Here is a 19,148-nt window from a genome sequence, read left to right as displayed (position 1 = left end):
TCGTTTTCCAATCTGCTTTTGCACAGAAGCCATTACGAAACCACGAATTTAGATAACAATTCAGTGGTTAATAAGCTGAGCTTGTCTCACGACTGCTATTCTGCGGTGAATCTTGAAAGCGCAGGTATTCTTTCGCTGCGTGTGTTTGCCTTCGTAAAGATAGACATCGTCACTGTCATCTGTATCAGCCATTCACTTGCTGAAAGATGCCCAGTGAGTAAAGGAACGAATAAATAGCCACGCCCTGACGCTCAGCGCCTAGGGAGCAGCAGGTGCGCTCCTGATCTGACGCCTCCGGGGTGGGGGGTTGGGGGGGGGGGGGGTAACAGACAGGAACCAGGTGGCGGTGGTGGGGCCCGCGCGCAATACTCGTGGCAGCTGCGTCGCGGTGCGGAGATCGTAGTGGCGGCGACGGCAACCAGTGCTTCTCATTTCATGCTTAGCCATATCTCGTTGCGACGCTCCAGCACCCAGAATATGAGGTCGTACCGGGCCACGTAGAATTGGTCCAAGTTTACACGGCGATCCTTCCGCATCGCCTGGATGAACTCTTCCGCCTTCCTCAACCACTGTTGCTCGTTGGGCTGCCCGCCGAACACCCTAGACAAAGGAGAAGCCGACTCTAGTGGTTAGCGGGGGCGCAATGAAAATCGCTAAGAGACGATCAACAACGTTCGAGCGATTGAGGTGGAGCAAAATCAAACTATTTGCGGTGAATTGCCAGTCTCTTGCTTTCCACACCCTTATTACGGCTGTCATTCAATGGCAAACTCGCTTCCACTACCAACAACACACACGCACACTAACACGCACCAAAGGAGGCAAACTAGAGATACGCCCGTCAGCCGAGACTTTGGCCACGCGTTAATTGATCTTGGAGCTGGATGCACTCATCTGCCGCACTATAGAAGCGACGTAGTGAACACCAATGAATACAGCGGGTGACTTACTTCACGGCGTATCGGCGCGGCGGCTCGACAGTGATGCAGATGTCCTTGTCATTGGCCTGTGGCGGGTTCATATAGAGGTTGGCCGGCAGCGGGAACGCCATGGTGTAGTTGGCCAAGCGCCGTCCGCTCGCTCCACGGCTCACCAAGGTCCGGTGCGGTGTGGTCAGGTCCACCGTCACGTCTGCGGGCCGGAAATTTCAATTAAAGCTTATCCACCTATCCCGTTTGCTTATTTTTGTTGTGTTGCATAGTCATTTCTTCAGTGTTGCATAGTCGTTCGCAAATGTATCTTCCACTCTACATAGCTTATACAAAAATCGAAGTAATCTAGCTCCTCCTGCAGCTTGTGTGAGGGAATCATCTTTGATCTTCTATAATTTTGCTTAATAAGCTTCCTGTACTACCTGATTTGTAGTAGGTTCAACAGTTTGAAGATGCACGTGTCAGGTTACTCCATTATACGCCTGAAGCGTAATTTCTCTTCTTATCCCCCTCTTACGACGCCACTCTGCCACCAACGACGTAGGAAGCCTTTAACAATTATTTGCTGTCTTGCGGATACAACTTCAGTTTCATTTTAATATGGATGACAACCTGGTTGATCTGTGATACAGAGCTTGTCAACTCAAACGCGACACTTAGAGGAACAGATAAAGAGTTAGTATAATGTAGTGATTCCTTTCGCTACATTCTATATTTATTTCTTATCAATCACCACTCTCGACTGGTGATACGACGTAGGCGGATAACAGACGAAACGCGAAAATGACAATAATTGGAATAGAATCGTTACATTATCCCGACCAATTATTAGAATGAAGACTAACAAAATACGAGCCCTAATGCCTCTAATTCAAGATTTCATTATAATCGTCGTAAACAACACGAGCCATATTTTCTGTGGAAATGTTGAAGTCGGTCGATTGTGAGGCCAACACTCACTCTGGTCATTGAAGCCCTGGATGTAATAAATGAGTTTGCGAAAGCTCTTCCTCTTCGCTTCAAAAAGTGTCATCGCTTGTGTGGTCACGCTGATCCACATGGTTTCCGGGTACTGGCGTTCTTCGTATTCCTGCGTATCAGCACGCAAACTATGTGAAAATGTCAAGGTGGAACAAAAACGGGTGCAAAAGCTCTGTTGACCAAAGTACAACAACAATAAAAAATAATAATAATCAATCCATCATTTATTTATCGTGTCCCAAGAACAACCATGAGGCCCAAGTGCTGGCTCGCGTATACATAGAAAAAGAAATACAGCAGGGGAATATCAGTAAAAAAAACAAACAATGAATAAAAAATAACAATCTTGAAAAGAAAAGTGTACATACATGTAACCGTAGGCGCATGTATGTACACTTTTCTTTTCGAGATTGATATTTTTTATTCATTGTTTATAATAATAATAATAATAATAATAATAATAATAATAATAATAATAATAATAATAATAATAATAATAATAATAATAATAATAATAATAATTAAAAACACTTACAGCTTCGTTCGAGATCACTTCATAGTCTATACACTCGACACCTCGCCAAGTGCAGGAGTACGCGGATGCAACCTTAAACGCAGTGGAAAATAAATACATAAGCAAAAACAAATCGACATTCGACCATTAATGTATCATGAAATCAGATGCACAAGTTGCACAAATGACGTGAACTTACTTGGATGATGATCACTGCTATTACTACCGTTAAAGTCCGCATTATAGCACGTATTTTTTGGAATCACCTGCATAAGAAAGAAAAAGAAAACATCAAATTAGTTTTTGCGCTACGGCACATATAAGTACTGACATCAGGCTGACTCAACTCTACGAACTTTGTCTTCCAGTATTTAGGTCAATAGTCGTTGTGAAGATAATGTCAGAGTAAAAATTTGCACCACTCTGTGATCGCAAGCAACTGTAGAGCAAAGTGTTTTGCGTTTACTTTCAGTTAGCTTTTTCTGGACTGCACCGTTTACGCGGATAACAATCAATCAATCAATCAATCAATCAATTAATCAATCAATCAATCATGTTTATTTAACGTGCCCAGGAACAACCCTAAGGTCCGAGTGCTGGCGCACGCATACATTACAAACCAAAAACAAAACACTCAGGGAAAAATCATTAAAAAATAAATGAATAAAAATAAAAATTGTGAAAAGAAGAGAGTACCGACAACAAAGCGCAAAGTAAATACAAAAGAAAAAGGAGGAGAAGGGCACTTGAACAATACATGAAATCATAACACAAGGCAAAGCTCGGAAAAGAACGATGACAAGGAGTTATGAAAGATATCAAGTTCACGAAAGTAAGCGTCATAAAGATTCTGTATCCTGTGGACAGTTGAGTGTTCGTGATGACAGGCAGGAACATGGAAAGGTCTATGTTCTCTGGTGATCTTGCGTGGGATACGGAACATGACACAGCTGAGAAGTTCGGGACACGTGAGGTTACCGTGAAGGAGTTTGAAGAGAAAGAGAAGGTCAGCGCGATTACGTCGGTCGGGAAGTGAGGGCAATGACAACAATCCAACAGTGCTAGTACAGGGTGCAATGTCCAGGTTTGCAAAGCGGTGATTATATATGCTTAGAAACTTTTTCTGGACACGATCTATAATGTCACTGTTGGATCTAGAAGAGCCATTCTAGACGACCGACGCATATTCGAGTTGAGGAAGACAGATGGTTGTGTATAATTTGCGGAACGGTGTAGGAGACTTGAATTCCCTCGATAGTCTGTATACAGAACCAAGAGAGCGCATACCCCGCATTGCAACACGTTTAGTGTGAGCCGAAAAGTGTAAGGTTGCATCAAAAAGTACGCCAAGATCATTGATCTCGCAGACCTTACACAACGGCACAGAATCTACAGAATAAGAAAAAGAAATACTTGCTGTTTTGCGTGTGAAAGTTATGACTTTGGTCTTAGCAGCATTCACGGTAAGGTTATTATCCTTGCACCATTTAGAAAAGGAAAACATATCACACTGCAGGGCGCGACAGTCATCAACAGTGTGAATTTTCTTTAAAATCTTGATGTCATCGGCATATAGAAGGAAAGAAGAGTTCCGAATAACAGAAAGAACGTCATTAATAAAAATTAAAAGAAGGAGTGGTCCTAATACTGATCCTTGAGGGACGCCGCTAGTTGCCATGTAAGAAGACGTTTGGCCATTGACGTTAACATAACAGGATCTACCAAGAAGATAACTGCGCAAGAGATTCACAACTGACGAGTCAACATCAAAGTGCGCAAGCTTGATCAGAAGCAGCGAGTGGCTGACTACATCATTATTGATATTATTATCAATAATAATAATAATAATAATAATAATAATAATAATAATAATAATAATAATAATAATAATAATAATAATAATAATAATAATAATAATAATAATAATATATTCATTCTATTGGAGATCGACATGGCCAAATATTTTGTGATAACACCAAGACGAAGTTTTTGTGAAATCGGAAAACGAAACAATGTGTTTAGTGTTTTCTGAACGCCGTTACGCGCGTCGGTTGTCGAACGTAATGCATGTGCCTTATGGACATCTGAGCACTTTACTGCTACTGTAGTTCTTAAAGTCAACCCAAAGAAACGCTTTTGCTGGACTGTTTGCAATGTTACTGCTATCGCATTCACCCCCTTCCTTATTGAAAAAAAGAAGACAGCCAGTAGAGATCACAAATAGAACGCGAGTGGCAGTCTGTTTAACATTACGTGAGTGCTTAGAGCTTATACACTTGCGGGAAAAATACCACAACGGAGAGAATAACGGAACCACGAAGTCGCGTCGCTGGAGCAACATTACACTGCGGGAGAGCGCCCGCGTGAACCCACCGCGGCAGAAGCTACCTCCGCGCGCCCTGCACGATGACACTCCGCTAATCGTCTCCTTGAAACACACGAAACGAACGGTGCGTCGGAGTCGTCGATCGCGCAGACGGGCGCCATTTCGCCGAGCAACGCGTAACGGACGGCTCGGCTAGGGGACAGCCGCGCGGCTGTCCGCTAGCGTTGCGTCAGCGACGCTGAGGAGCATGCGCGAGCGCTCGGGACTTCTGCTCACCGTGGCCGGAAGAGGAGAGGTAGAGCCGTTGTTGTGCGCGGCGCTGTGTGGTTCGGGCGCCCCCCTTTATAGGCGTCCTTGGTTCCCTCGCCGATGCGGAAGAAGGAGGCGGGGGGGTCCCCGTGACCGGCCACCCTGTGGCCGTGATCCCGAGCGGCAGAAGAAACCGGCTGACCCCCAACTGGTCCCGGCCGTTTTCTCTCAACGGTGCCCCTCACTGCGCGCAGCACCGGGGTCGATGCACCGCACGCGCCGACGGAGGCACTGGAACAGCGCTCACCTTGAACTTGTCGCCGCAGCCTCTGGGCGGCAAGGGTTTCTCGCCGGGCAAGGGAGCAGCGCGCTCGCCCCGCGGTCGGACCCCCCGCGGAACGGGCCCGCGTGACCGGTGCTCGGCCGCAGGGCCACTCCACTTCCCGCCCTTTCTCCTTCCTCTCCGGAAACCGCTGTTTCGACAGGTGGGCTGCCGCCCGGCGGAGCAAAGTGAAGCGAAAAAAAAAAAAATAAAAAAAAAAATGAATAAAAAGAACGCGCTCAACGGGAAGGAGGACGCGCGTGCGCGAGTTTTCTTCTCCCTTCGCTGTGGTGTGTCGTTCCTCCTCTTGTACCGTCAGTTGTGGTCCGACTCAGTCACCCGGAGGGTTCAAAGCTGTCGCGAAGACAAGCGACGGTCAACTAGAGGACGAAGGCGAGAGAGGGAGAGCAACCGAGAGGGAAACGCTACTACTGCGCCCGCTGATAAAACCTTGTTCCAACTTCTTCAATCCCGGAAGACAGCCGGAAGCATAGGAGCAGGTAGATTCATCAAGGCAGCTATGCTCGCCGTGTGGCCATTTTTTTTTCTTTTTTTTTTTCCTCCGTTCTCGGGATTGCCATGACCGTACCGCTCGCATTATCCCTTGTTTCCGTGTCCCGTTTCTGTTATATATTATATTTATTTATTTCGTTGCTGTCTCTCACGACCGCTTTTAGGATGGCCGCTGCTCACCCACCGCAAATCGGCGAATGAACAGCAAGGGGCAGGAGTGTCGCTAGAGGACCACGTCTTCAGCTGCCAGGTTGCTTCTGCGTTCTTCAAACTTTTAACATTTCCATTAAACGGTGCCTGCCGTTTAATGAGCTGCTTGATGTAAGCCTAACCCAAGATGCTGTTCAGATTGCAGGGTCAAGCTAACGGATGAACTGGACGAGAACGGACGATAACCGGCGTGTTCGGCCTGGTATGGCCAGGCGCTACCTGGTTAACCTCGTTGCCTTTCCTTATCTCTTTCTTTCGCTATCCTTCTCTCTCTCAAGGTAATTTTGTATCTTTGAAGTCGATAGAAAGTAACACAAGGGCACATGCCCTTGCTCGTCTATTTTCCTCTTAAGCCACCGTGTGCGTCAGATACATATCGCAGAATTGATGCTCTTTTACTAAAGAAAAGACGCTAAAAATTCTAAATCACAGGTAACAGTGAACGTTCTATGACAGCACATAACACAATTTCCAGCACTCCGCGAGGGGAGAGGGGGAGTGCAATGTGTGCTTTCTTCTCATTACAACGATGGCGCAGCAAACGTAGCGCACCTCTTCGTAGTTGCGCGAAGACACGTAAATCAGCTTGTAGAGAAAACACAGCAATATATTTCCGGCTCGTAAATGCAAACGTAATAGATATCTAGTCGACTTCACTTATAACAGAACCTGGTCCTCACGCTGCATTCGTTCACTGTGTTTGCGCGCTCGCAACAAGTGCATTTTCCAAAATAAGACGAGAAATGGTACAAGTTAATTTTCTAAGAGCAATTCAGTAATGGACGTGTCTTAACGCGTACCTGACAATTAATTGTGGTTCCTATAGCTGTATAGCATATAGCTGTTAGTGTATAGCTGTTTAGTATATCACGACCCTTCGGTTACTTCAGTGACTTGACATATAAACGACAGCAGTCGGCGCTGTCGCAGTAGGCAGCGGAGATATAAATTTTGGGAAGGCATACTTTTTTTTTTTTTTTTAGAAAACCTCACTCCACCGCGTCTATACAGTGAATTCGTTTGCCACGGGGTCCTCCTCCGTTCAGATCACCGTTGCTACGGTCATGTCTCGTTAATAGAAACGCTTCCGTTTCCCAGGAAAATCGTCCATAATGCGAGTTGTCCATAATAACGAATCAAGGTAAAAAAAAGAAAAAAAAAAGAGAGAGAGAGAGAGAGAGAAAAGAAGAAAGTTAACATTCAGTTATAAGCGTCACAAACGCGAAACTACCATTTGTTCACACACAAAGATTTGTAAACAATGGTTCGCACTGATGATTTCTACCCTACTTTGGTGTCCAGGAAGCACAACACGTCAGCTATATATTTGAAGTGACATGTTCAGCATGTCCCTCTTGTGACACTGCGACGTTCATTAGCTCTTTTGTTTTATAGGTTCGTGAAACCGGATTATGTTCCACGCCCTACCCGCCTACTATCGTTTTTTTTTTTTTTTTTGACACTTACGAACTAACATGCGGAAATCGTCCAACCTTGCCTTTCAGATCGACGCAACAGAGGTGAAAAGATGGGGCGAGTAGGCGAAGTGGGGGTGGGAAGGGCTTCGTAATCACCTTTCTTCCTGGTCATGGTGTTACTACCCGCATGCAGATACGTATTTCGTGCTTTGTTCGGCTTTCCTGACGTAGACAGTGCTCTGTCTACCTTTGGACCTCCTTTCCTTCTTGTCCTCGCCTATGCGCTGTTTCCATCCCAATGTGAAGCAGTGTTCATAATAACGAGACGAAAATGCATTGCAAAATGCATTTTCGGAGCATTTTCGGACTCTTCGGACGGCCGAAGAGGCCATCCATAGTTCGGACTACCAGTTTCTATATTACCTGGGCAGAAATGCATGACAACCGACCGATCGTGACAACCGACCGGTGAATATTTCGTCCAGATTGCGGGGTGTCTATATTAGTGTTGTCCATATTAACGAGACATGACGGTATTTATTGTATCCTGGTATGCAGTCGATGGTGAAAAATCTGTCGTAAGTTCGTTATGCTGCATGGTATACTCCACGCACCTGGATTCCGCGGAACTATGATATCCTACTGAAAAAAAGCCCAAACGTGAGCTGCACGGCTTGTTCGAAAATCGCCCATTGCAAGCAGAAGATATTGTCCAAAGAACGTATCTATATTTTTGACACGTTTCAATGAGAAAAAAAATTCAATTTGCCAATGATATTTTTACGCACTTCTTTGAAAATGGCTGAAATTAATTAAACGTAAAAGGAAAACGGTCAAAAAAAAAAAAAAACAGTCGTCGGCATTGATTGCAGTGCTACCTTTTGCTATAAGCAATTGGGGTTATGACTATGGGTTGCCCTTTTCGTTTACGAGGCGAGTGGCCAAATAGAAATTTGCCTATGCGATGTATCGTAAATGCGCGGTAGTGAATGAACTAAGTAATCGTTTTATGAATGCCACCAAGCTCAACCAGAAACTGCGGCGACTGGAGAAATTGATAAGCGACACATCGAAAGTGACAATCCCTAGTCCACCTTAATGAGCGAGGCTGTTCACTCTTCCTGCTCAGAAAATGGTCAACTGAACGCGTTCGACATTGAAGGACTTCCGCATAAACCGAATTCAGTATAGATAACTGATTCGAATGCGGACAGTGATGGGACGAGTCAGTATTAATTCAATGACTGAGAGAAATTCAACGTCCCAAGGCGGAGGAAAGAGAAAAGCAGAAGGCAGGGAGGTTAACCATAATAACGTTCAGTTGGCTACCCTACACAGGGGGAATGGGAAAGGGCAACACAAAGATGACAGGGAGAGAGAGAAGGGAAGGAAAGATAGAAATTAGCGGTGAGTTCGCTGACGCGTGTGGTATTGCACAAATAGTCACAGACGTTCACACAAGCCCGTCGCCCTCAAGAAGCACAAAAGTGCCTTCACCGCTTTATGGGCCGACGAGCGATGGGGGCGGGGCGGTGTTCCAGCAGCACCTGCACGGAAAGCGTCCGATTGTACAGTTTTTTTAGCGCGTTAGCAAGTTCTTGTCTTTCTGGAGCATATCGTGGACAGTGGCACAGCAGGTGGTCGATAGTTTCGTCGGTGCCGCAGACGTCGCATGCTGCACTGTCGGTCACTCCAATTAATGTAGAGTATGCCTTTGCGAAGGCAACTCCTAACCAAAGGCGGCAGAGAAGCGAAGCTTCACGTCGAGGAAGTCCGAATGGAGGTCGGAGTTGCAGTGAGGGGTTTAATTGATGCAGTCGTGTAAGTCGTAAGTTTGGCGAGTTCCACTCGGTCAGTGAGAGACTGCGTGCCAGGTGTCGAAGCTGCCTTGCGGCCTCTGTCCTCGAAAGCGGAATCGGAACGCTGTGCTCTTCTTGACGTGATGTGCGAGCACCGTTATCTGCGGAATCATTGCCACTGATGCCACAATGACCAGGTACCCATTGAAAAACAACCTCGTGGCCTTTTTGTTGAACGTGATTTCGTATGCCAGCTGTTCCTGACATCCGCGTCGGAGAACTGACTGCGTGCACTGTAATGCCAGTTTTGAGTCAGAAAACACAGCCCAGTTTCTAGGTCTTTCAGAATCGATGAATTCCAGTGCACGACGCAGAGCCGTTAGTTCTGCCACCGTTGAGGTCGTGACATGCGATGTCTTGAACTGCAGTGTTATTCCTCACGTTGGTGTAACCACTGCACCACCAGAACTGGACGACGTAGTCGATCCATCGGTATTGATGTGCACGTGGTTGCTGTACTTTTCATACAAGAGGAGTGAGCTCAGTTGTTTTAGAGCAGGGGCCGGTAGATCTGACTTCTTCTGTTGTCCTGGAATCGTCATATGTACTTGTGGACGGCTCAAACACCACGGAGGAAACACTGGCTTGGCCGCAGGTGCGCACCCTGAAGTAAACTATGCACGATGTGCACTGACAGAAGCGCTAAATGTTGAGCAGGGCCTTTCAGCAGTGAGACTCGCCAGATGGCGGGAAGGGGACCTAGCATAGTGTCTGAGATGCGTACGCATTGTCTCAACGGTAATGTGCGTCGTGAGTGGGTAATCCTGCGCAATAGAAATGGTTTCAGCCGTTGACGCGCTCCGTGGTAATTAAGCCAAGACATATTTTAAGGGCTTGGGCTTGAATGCTCTGAATCGTACGCAGGTTAGACTTGCAGGTGTTGGATATTGCAGGCAGGCTGTACCACAGGAATCCAACGAACAACACCATGTACAGCTGTAACATAGCGTGTATAGATACTCCCCAACTTTTTCCTGCAAGGAACCTGAACAAGTGACAGATAGCAGTCAGCCGCTTTTTCACGCAATTCACGTGCGGAGTCCAAGACAGCTCACTGTCAATTACGACTCCCCAGAACCTGTGACTTCTGCTGTATGGTATAAGCTGTCCGTTAATTGATATGCCGTAATCAGACATTGGCTTCCTGGTGAATACCACCATTGCGCACTTTCCACATGAAATTTCAAGTCCTTGTTGACGAAGGTAGCAAGATGTCATTGTGGCTGCCTTCTGAAGGAGAGCGCGAAGCTAAAGTCGTGTTACACCTGATGCCCAAATGCACATGTCCTCCGCATAGATGGAAAGTCGTACGGTGCTTGGCAGGTTGTCACCTAATCCAATGAGGGTTAGATTGAAAAGCGTCGGGCTAAGCACTCCGCCTTGAGGCACTCCTCGGCTACCGTAATGCTCGGATGTCGGGCCGTTTTCTGTGCGCATGTATATATAGAATGAACGTCCCAAAGCAACGCAATGGCTACGCAGGGACACCGTCGCCGAGGGCTCCGGGTTAATTGTGATCACCTTCGGTTCTTTAATCTGCAGATACAAAGCTCGGCACACGAGTGTTCTTGCAATCCATATCACGTCGAAATGCGGCCGCCGCGGCCAGGAATCGAACCCGCGACCTCTTGCTCCGTGGCACAACGCAACGAGAGATGAAAGCGAGGTAAAACACGAACCGGAAAACGACATTTGCGTCTGTTCTTTCTTGCCTCTGGTGTCCAGAAGAAATGCCGCTACGGCATCCCGCTTGCAACGTGCTAACGACTTGGCGAGAGATAATAAGAAGGTGCATGTAGTGAATTGGGGGGAGGGGGCACGGAGAAGGGTGTAGCGTTACCATGTAACTTACGGAGCTGTAGTGCGTTCGCCATAACCGATTAGTTGGTCTGAATATCTCTGCTTTGCAGTGCCGAACCACAAAGCACAAATTCTGACGTTAATTCCACTGTCCTCGTGATAAAACGGAGCCTTCGTTGCATCTCGGATCGTTATAACTATATGCTCAACAACATTGGCACTAGGTAGGGAAAGTAAAGAGAGCTTACTCAGACTCGCGCACAAAAAACATAACTTAGGGCTCACTCAGACGTAACTCGCACAAATTTCAATCGGCCATGCTCACTTTTAATCGGCCGTGTCTGACCCAATAATTAGGGTCAGGCAGGCTCACTCAGGCTCAGGGGCTCATGGACTCATACGCATTGGCCTGGCTCCGGTTTACGGAGTGACCGAATAATTCAGACTCACGGAATCAAAGGCTCAGACTCAATGCCACCTACGGAATCACGGACTCGCACAAACTCGTGGAATCATTGGATCAGGCTTGTAAAAACTCATATGATCACGGACTCGCTAAAATTCATATACAGATTGGTTCACACTAAGACTCAGGTTGGCGGGCTCATAACTAGCCCAAACTAGGAATCACGAGCTCACGCAAAGGGTATTTGCTCAATCGAGATACCTCTAGATACACTCCAGGGCTGGGCAAAGATACTTTGCAATTGTATCATAATACGATACAAGATACTTGGGCAACACGTACTTGAGATACAGACACAAAATAACACCGCCATTATTGTATCCGATACGATATTTTCCATTTGTATACATTCGCAAATTTCTTATTGTAGATCTATATAATGTAGCAGCAAACGCGTATGCACAAAAATGTTTGCTTGAAAATTTCTTAACTCCGACCAACCTTGTTTCATTCGAAGGAAATGTCTGTTAGTAGCTCAAAATTTTGCCTTTCTTGCTCAAAGTATAATATTTTAATTCCGAAAGAATTCATTGGGGTTGTCTTTAGCTGCTTAACATGAAAGCTCTTTATACGCTGCGCTGTCATCGGTTTTTGCTTGTCGCTTTTGTAATTGATAGAAGTCGTTACTCTGGTTACCGACCAGCTAGCTGGTCGTCATCTAATTTCAAGAACGTCAATAAGAAGCCTCTGCACGATGGCGCAAATACCGCAGTGGAGTTTTACGATGTCCGTAGATGTTTTGCCGTTTGCGCAATACCGGATCACCGGACAGGTGTGCAGCAGCAACAACGCAGGTAGCGACATCTTTTGTGACGGATCGTGTATACATAGCTGTATCACATAAAGCTGCAATGACCTTTCATATTCTACTTATCTGCTGGCATAAAGCGTTCGTTAGCGACATATCTATTAACGTGCAATCCTTTTACAATTTTTCTTCTACGAGAAAACTTGTGCTGCCCAAAAACGTTTTATACGTATTGTAGTGGCACAAAGCGTCGCAGTATACCACCGCTATTCACACTACCGCTACTTATAGCTCTAATTACCTGGTAATTTGCAACAGTAAGAAATTTAACTGCGACCTAAAAAAAGAAGAATATATCAAAGTAAAATAGAAAGGCGGTTCTGTATCACACAATCACAGTCACTACGTAGAAACACGATACAGGCGGCACCACTAATAGCTATGACATTTAAGCATGAAGTATTGTCAACTTACCTGTTAAGGTCAGACAATGGAAAATTCAGCGCCTTGGAAAATAGCTTAAAACGGCTCGTGTCGACGCACATGAGAAAAATGGAGTATTTGGTATTATAATGTTTCTCGAATCCCCTTCCTACCTAACATCTGTAACAAGTTTCATTATAATTTCCATATGTTTAATATGTTGCGATAGCAGTATCTTGTATCTCAAGATACACGATGCATTCTCTCATATATCGGAAATACAGATACTGATACACGTCTTGAGACGTATCATGATACAGATATAAGATACCCAAGGAGTATCTAAGATAGTATCTGAGATACATTCATCTTCGATACTGCCTAGCACCATACACCCTAGGAGTAGGGAGTGCACTTAATGCCAAGCAGTGCAGGAGCTAGCCCCACTAAGACTTTTATTCACATTTCCTCACTCAGTGTTACTTTGCAACGGACAACTTTCGCGGATGCATCCTGAGAGTCACTCTGATACCGTGACTCAGCTTCGCAAATAGCCTCCTAGACTCAAAAACACATGGAATCACGTCTGATGCAACCTTACTAGAGCAAACACAAACACATGCTCCGACTCACTGGGACTCACTCCAACACTGACCCCCACTTCAACTGAGATTAACTGAGCAAGCAAACGCGAACCCAGCTCGACTCACAAGACTCACACCGTTTATTGTACTAACTGCGGATCCCTCAGACTCGGACTCAATGGGACTCACTAGGAGCAATTGAAGTGGGAGGTAAGGCACCAAGGCAACCAGTAGGTAAGCTCTCCCAAGTAACAAAGGACCTAATAAAGAAACGACAAAGCATGAAAGTGGCAAACTCAAGAGTTCAGATAGAATTCGCTGAACTGTCAAAACAGATCAGCAAGAAGAAAGCAAGGGATATTCGAAATTATAACGTGGAAAAGATTGAGGAAGCAGTAAAAGATGGACGCAGCATGAAATCAATGAGAAGAAAACTTGCCGTAGGACAAGGCAAGATGTATGCACTGAAAGATAAGCAGGACAATATCATCAGCGATTTCGATGACATAGTAAAAGCAGCGGACGAATTCTATACTGACCTGTACAGTTCCCAGAGCAGCCAAGCTACCTTCATTCGAAGTAGTGATGAACAGGATACATAGGCTCCTTCTATAATTTGCGATGAAGTTAGAGGGGCCTTGCAAAAAATGACTCGGGGAAAAGCGGCTGGAGAAGATGGAATAACAGTCGATTTAATAAAAGATGGAAGAGATATCATTCTTGAAAAGCTTGCGGCCCTTTATACGCAATGCCTCACGACTTAAAGTGTACCAGAAAGCTGGAAGAACGCCAACATTATACTCATACATAAGAAGGGGTACGTTAAAGAATTGAAGAATTATAAACCGATTAGGTTGTTTTCAGTATTGTATAAAATATTCACCAAGATAATTTCCAATAGAATCAGGGCAACACTTGACTTCAAATCAACCAAGAAAACAGCTGGCTTCAGGAAGGGATATTCTACAATGGATCACATCCATGTCATCAATCAGGTAATCGAGAGATCTGCGGAGTACAATAAACCTCTCTATATGGTTTTAATATGTTATGGAAAGTCCTTTGATTCAGTAGAGATACCAGCAGTCAAAGAGGCATTGCGTAATCAAGGAGTACAGGAGGCATACGTGAATATCTTGGCAAATATCTACGAAGATTCCACAGCTACATTGGTTCTCCTCGAAAAAGTATAAAGTTACCTATCAAGAAAGGGGTCAGGCGAGGAGACACAATCTCTCCAATGTTATTGACTGCATGCTTAGAAGTATTCATGCTCTTAGACTGGGAGGCTTAGGAGTGAGGATTAACGGCGAATATCTCAGCAATCTTCGGTTTGCAGATGACATCGTCCTATTCAGCAACAATGGGTACGAATTACAACAAATGATTGAGGACAGTGTAAGAATTGAGTATAAGATTAATATGCAGAAGACAAAGGTAATGTTAAATAGCCTGGCAAGGGAACAAAAATTCATGATCGCCATTCAGCCTCTACAGTCTGTAAAGGAGTACGTTTATCTAGGCCAATTACTCACAGGGACCCTGATCATGAGACGGAAATTTACAGAAGATAAAAACTGGGTTGGAGTGCATACGGCAGGGATTGCCAAATCCTGACTGGGAGCTTACCGCTGTCGTTGAAAAGAAAAGTGTACAATCATTCCATCCTATCGATGCTAACCTATGGGGCAGAAATTAAGAGGTTAACAAAGAAGCTCGATAACAAGCTAAGGACTGCACAGAGAGCGATGGAACGAAACATGTTAGGCCTAACGTTAAGAGACAGGAAGAGAGCGGTGTGGATCAGAGAGCAAACGGGGATAGCCGATATTCTAATTGACATTAAGAGGAAAAATTGAGCTGGGCAGGCCATGTAATGCGTAGGATGGATAACCGGTGGACCATTAGAGTTACAGAATGAATACCAAGAGAAGGGAAGCGCGGTCGAGGACAGCAGAAATTTAGGTGGGGTGATGAAGTTAGGAAATTTGCAGGTGCAAGTTGGGATCAGCACACGACAGGGGTAATTGGAGATCGGAGGGAGAGGCCTTCGTCCTGCAGTGGACATAAATATAGTCTGATGATGATGATGACATTGACTGAAAAGTGAGTTCGCCTTCCTGTGATTAGCGGTCACTGTGATGACTGAAATTTGAACGAGGACAATGCGATTGCCTCTTTCAAGACATTAGACCAGTAATGTAGCAATAGAATACTCATAGACCTGAACTCTGGAATGTATGGGCGCGGATAGGTGATAAAGGGCGCGTTTGGTGACCTTGAAGTCGTTTGCAGCATTCCGCGGTCTGATTAATTAATTCATTGCATCACCGATCGATCAACCATATTGGGAAAATGAAGTCCAGATAAGGTTGCTGATGGAGCTCATTTTTAGAAAAACGAGAAGCCGATGGCTTTTACTTCACTGGAACGTGAATCTGCTCTCATTTTTTTGTCCCTCTTTCTGTCTCTTTTCTTTTTTTTATGAAATATGTGAAGTTTCCTGCGTCGGCGTACCTTGGGCAATCCAGTGCGTGTGTGAGTGAAAACTTTATTTAAAGAGGTCCGGAGGCTCGACTTAAGCCGAGGCGGGCCGCTCCCACGTTGGCACTGTTAGGCCAAGCCCTTCAGCGACATGCATTTGTGCGTTTACAAATGTACGGCCAGCAAGCCGGAATGCCACTCCTCGGCAGCTTCTGCATCGCACGGTTCCGAGTCGGAGTACAAAGTAGTGGTGAAACCACACGAATGCTTCGACGTATCAGAATTATCAAATCACCTGCTTCAGTCAGCCTTCGACGCTTGCCTCAAAACCACTGCGTTCCAAGGCTTCTCGATTCACAATCCCAGCAACAGCACATCCGTGTGGGTGCGTTCGCTAGGGAATGTAGACCGCCTCACTCACCTGCAAGCTTTGCCACTCACAGCTGATTCTACCGTACAAGTGCAAGCGTACTTGCTTTCTGGTTCGGGCTTGCTTCAGTATGTGGTTTCTGGTGTTGACCCGGGGGAGTCACGGAAGAGCCTTGTTGACGCTTTAAACTGTTCCATACACAAGGGCCGGTATTTTGTAGCGATGCGTTATGCTTTATTCTATACTAGTCTTATCATCCACCGCTCACGGCCGGCTGATCCCGTTAATAACGTGAGCGGACCGTCGTTCTGACCACGGACCATGCGCGAAAAGCGCGAAAAGGCAATTAGCATCGGAAAGGCATCGCTACAAAATAACGGCCAAGTTCGTGACAGCTCGTTACATGAGTCACAGACGCACGTGCCCGGTCACTCTCCAAAGTCCTCGGGCTCCACCAAGCCGTATTACGTACTATGAATACATCCTGCATAAGCCCGGGATGGTACACTGCTATCGGTGTTTCCGTACGGGCCATATGAAATCCTCGTGTCCACATCCCGCCGACGCTTTTATGAAGTCGCCCGAGACGCCCACATACAAATGCGAACCCTGCCAAATGGATGATGCATGACATAACGTCCAAAGACTGTCCAGTCAAACAGAAGGCTATCGAAGCCCACCGCAGCCGCAAGCTGCGCCAACGTTCATTGACACCGGATGAAAGGGACAGTGTCATTCCGACGAGCAATCGGATCGATTGCTGTCCACCTTCGAAAAAGACACACCAGCATTAACATAACCTGGCACCACTCACTACGATGACTCCGGTACAGCGACATCGTCAAGTGGGGCAAACACGTGATGAGCGTGATACGACTTTGGCTAAATTGACTGATACGACAGCAGACGATCTGGCGAAGCTGTAGCAGTAGCTAGATAGCTCAGCTCCAAGAGAAAGTCACGCGCCTCGCCCAATGAAGAGTCATTCTCGCTCTATCCGCCGGACGAAATACGACATGTGAAACAGACGTGTCGCGCTCTGTACCTGAATTATCCTCCGCCTGTGTATCGAAACAGGCCAAGCTGATCCCGGCTGAGTTTTTCCACTTTATGTCCCGGAAACTGCAAAAGCTATCAAAAGTGCTGCTGGACAAATCTCCCTCCGCTACCATGACTGCTCCTTCGAAAGCAACGCGGCACCATTGTGTCCTTCAGTGAAACTGCCGAGGACTTGCCTATAAAGTACGTAAGAAAGCTTCGCCATCGCTGTGCGGTGGGAAAGCTCTCCGCTTGGTGTCTGCACCTACAGGAGACGAACTGGCTTCCGCGCGCCACCGGATTTACTGCGTGTGCTTCCCCAACCATCCCTGATCAACGCTGCACCACAGCACTGGGGCCCCCATGCAAGGCTGCAGTAAATGTTGCGACTTCTTATCCTCAGACGCAAGTCCCCCTGCTGTCGTGGGGTAACGAGTGGCAAGAAGTGGTGGCAGTGCTGGTTCGTCTCGCGCGCACAGACGTGATTCTGGTGTCATGTTACGTGCGTCTGTACAGTGGCATGCAGCGCTCCTGGATTGCGTCTAGGGTGGCTAGCTCATCTTCGTCGAACTCACTCTGGGTGCCCAGTGCTGGTCGGAGGAGACCTCAATGCGCCTCATCGGCCGTGGGGCTACCCTTCCTCAAGTGCGAGAGGCAGTATTGTGTTAGACACGTTTACAGACGCACAGGTTGTCCTTTTGAATACCCCGGACACTTCTACTCGCCGTTGGGATCATCACAGTGCTCCACCGTGCGCGCCAGGCTTCTCGTGGTGGCTGGGTACGCATGCTGTTTCCTGGGACCGAGGGCCGGACTGTTGGGGTAGTGACCACCACCCCCTGATAATCGGTTTGACTGCGGTCAGCCAACGCTGACCACCACCTTCGCCGTCAATGCTACGTTACCGAGTGGGACTTATTCCGCAAGGAATTGAACGCCTCGATCGCAGATACACCGTCTGACCCGTTGCAGCTATTAACCACAGCCGTGCAGGACACCACGCACTCCAATTGGGTGGAGGAGAATATACCAAAGCCGAATTTATATCTTTTGCGTCTGTGGGCAGCACGCCGTCGTGCAGAAGTAGCCTTAAACCTAGAACCGATCGCTGCTGAGCTTCGTGCGAACCTGAACAGACTCACCGCATCAGCCCGTCGCTGCGAGAAGCGCCTCTCCTGGGAACGGTGGATGGACTGGTGCGCGTCGCTTGGCCCATCTTCTTCGTCCGCCTCGATATGGCAAACGTTCCGGAGCATGAAATTAGGCGATCGCACGCCGGGCTCAGCAGCCAGTGCATGCCTGTCTTCTGGATGTACGCCGAGCCAGTTCGCACCAAAAGTAGCCAGGACTTTTTCCCAGCGTACGATCAGGCCCCGCCACAATTCGACTGTCCGTATAGCCTTCCTCTGGAAGTTGGTGCCACTACCAGTCAGTCAAAAATCGAAGGCATGCAAGCGCCGTTTACAGTGGCGGAGCTTCAGGCAGCCATTGACCAGGCAAAAGTACGCAACGCGCCATGCCCAGATGGGATCTATAGTGTTCAAGAGCACCGATGGCCCTGCGTTGCAGTGGCTAGCTGCTTCCAGCTTAATGTAATTTGGATGACCGGAGAGCTGCCTGAATCATGGAAGCATGCCGAAGTTGTGCCAATACCAAAGCCAGGAAAACCTTCGGACAAGCTGTCCAATCTTTGGCTTATCGCCCTAACGTGTACGTTGTGCAAGCTTCTTGAACGCATGTTGGCAGCGCGCGCATCTCCTAGTGGTTGGAAAAGCACGTCTGGTACCATCCGGCCCAGATTGGCTTTCAACCGCACTTGGGCACGGAAGCTGGCCTAGACCATTTGACGTCCATGGTGCTTGTGGGAGGAAGAACAATCAGCATTCGAACCCTTCTCACCATGGATGTTCA

At 46.8% G+C, this 19,148-nt stretch overlaps 1 protein-coding gene across 1 annotated transcript; it reads right to left on the bottom strand.

The window, feature by feature from the left end:
* Positions 1 to 378: 378 nt before the first annotated feature.
* Positions 379 to 17,857, bottom strand: LOC119450983 (heme-binding protein 2). Its single transcript, XM_049656986.1, has 5 exons — positions 17,813 to 17,857; positions 2,449 to 2,520; positions 1,893 to 2,022; positions 951 to 1,131; positions 379 to 600 (listed from the first exon to the last, which is right to left on the bottom strand). The coding sequence occupies exons 1-5, from the start codon at positions 17,855 to 17,857 to the stop codon at positions 429 to 431; spliced, it is 600 nt and encodes a 199-aa protein (XP_049512943.1). The 3' UTR covers positions 379 to 428.
* Between the last annotated feature and the right edge of the window lie 1,291 nt (positions 17,858 to 19,148).

Source organism: Dermacentor silvarum, chromosome 1, assembly GCF_013339745.2.
Source record: "Dermacentor silvarum isolate Dsil-2018 chromosome 1, BIME_Dsil_1.4, whole genome shotgun sequence".
Lineage (NCBI taxonomy): Eukaryota > Metazoa > Arthropoda > Arachnida > Ixodida > Ixodidae > Dermacentor > Dermacentor silvarum.
This window is presented reverse-complemented; position numbering and strand designations above follow the sequence as displayed.

Excerpts from the sequence above, each read along its gene's own strand:
- LOC119450983 (XM_049656986.1), bottom strand. The coding sequence starts at position 17,857 with ATGAGGCGCATTGAGGTCTCCTCCGACCAGCACTGGGCACCCAGA. Across the intron at positions 2,023-2,448 it reads AAGTGATCTCGAACGAAGCT|GAATACGAAGAACGCCAGTA; the intron begins GTAAGTGTTTTT and ends GCTGATACGCAG. Across the intron at positions 1,132-1,892 it reads CCAGGGCTTCAATGACCAGA|ACGTGACGGTGGACCTGACC; the intron begins GTGAGTGTTGGC and ends TCCGGCCCGCAG.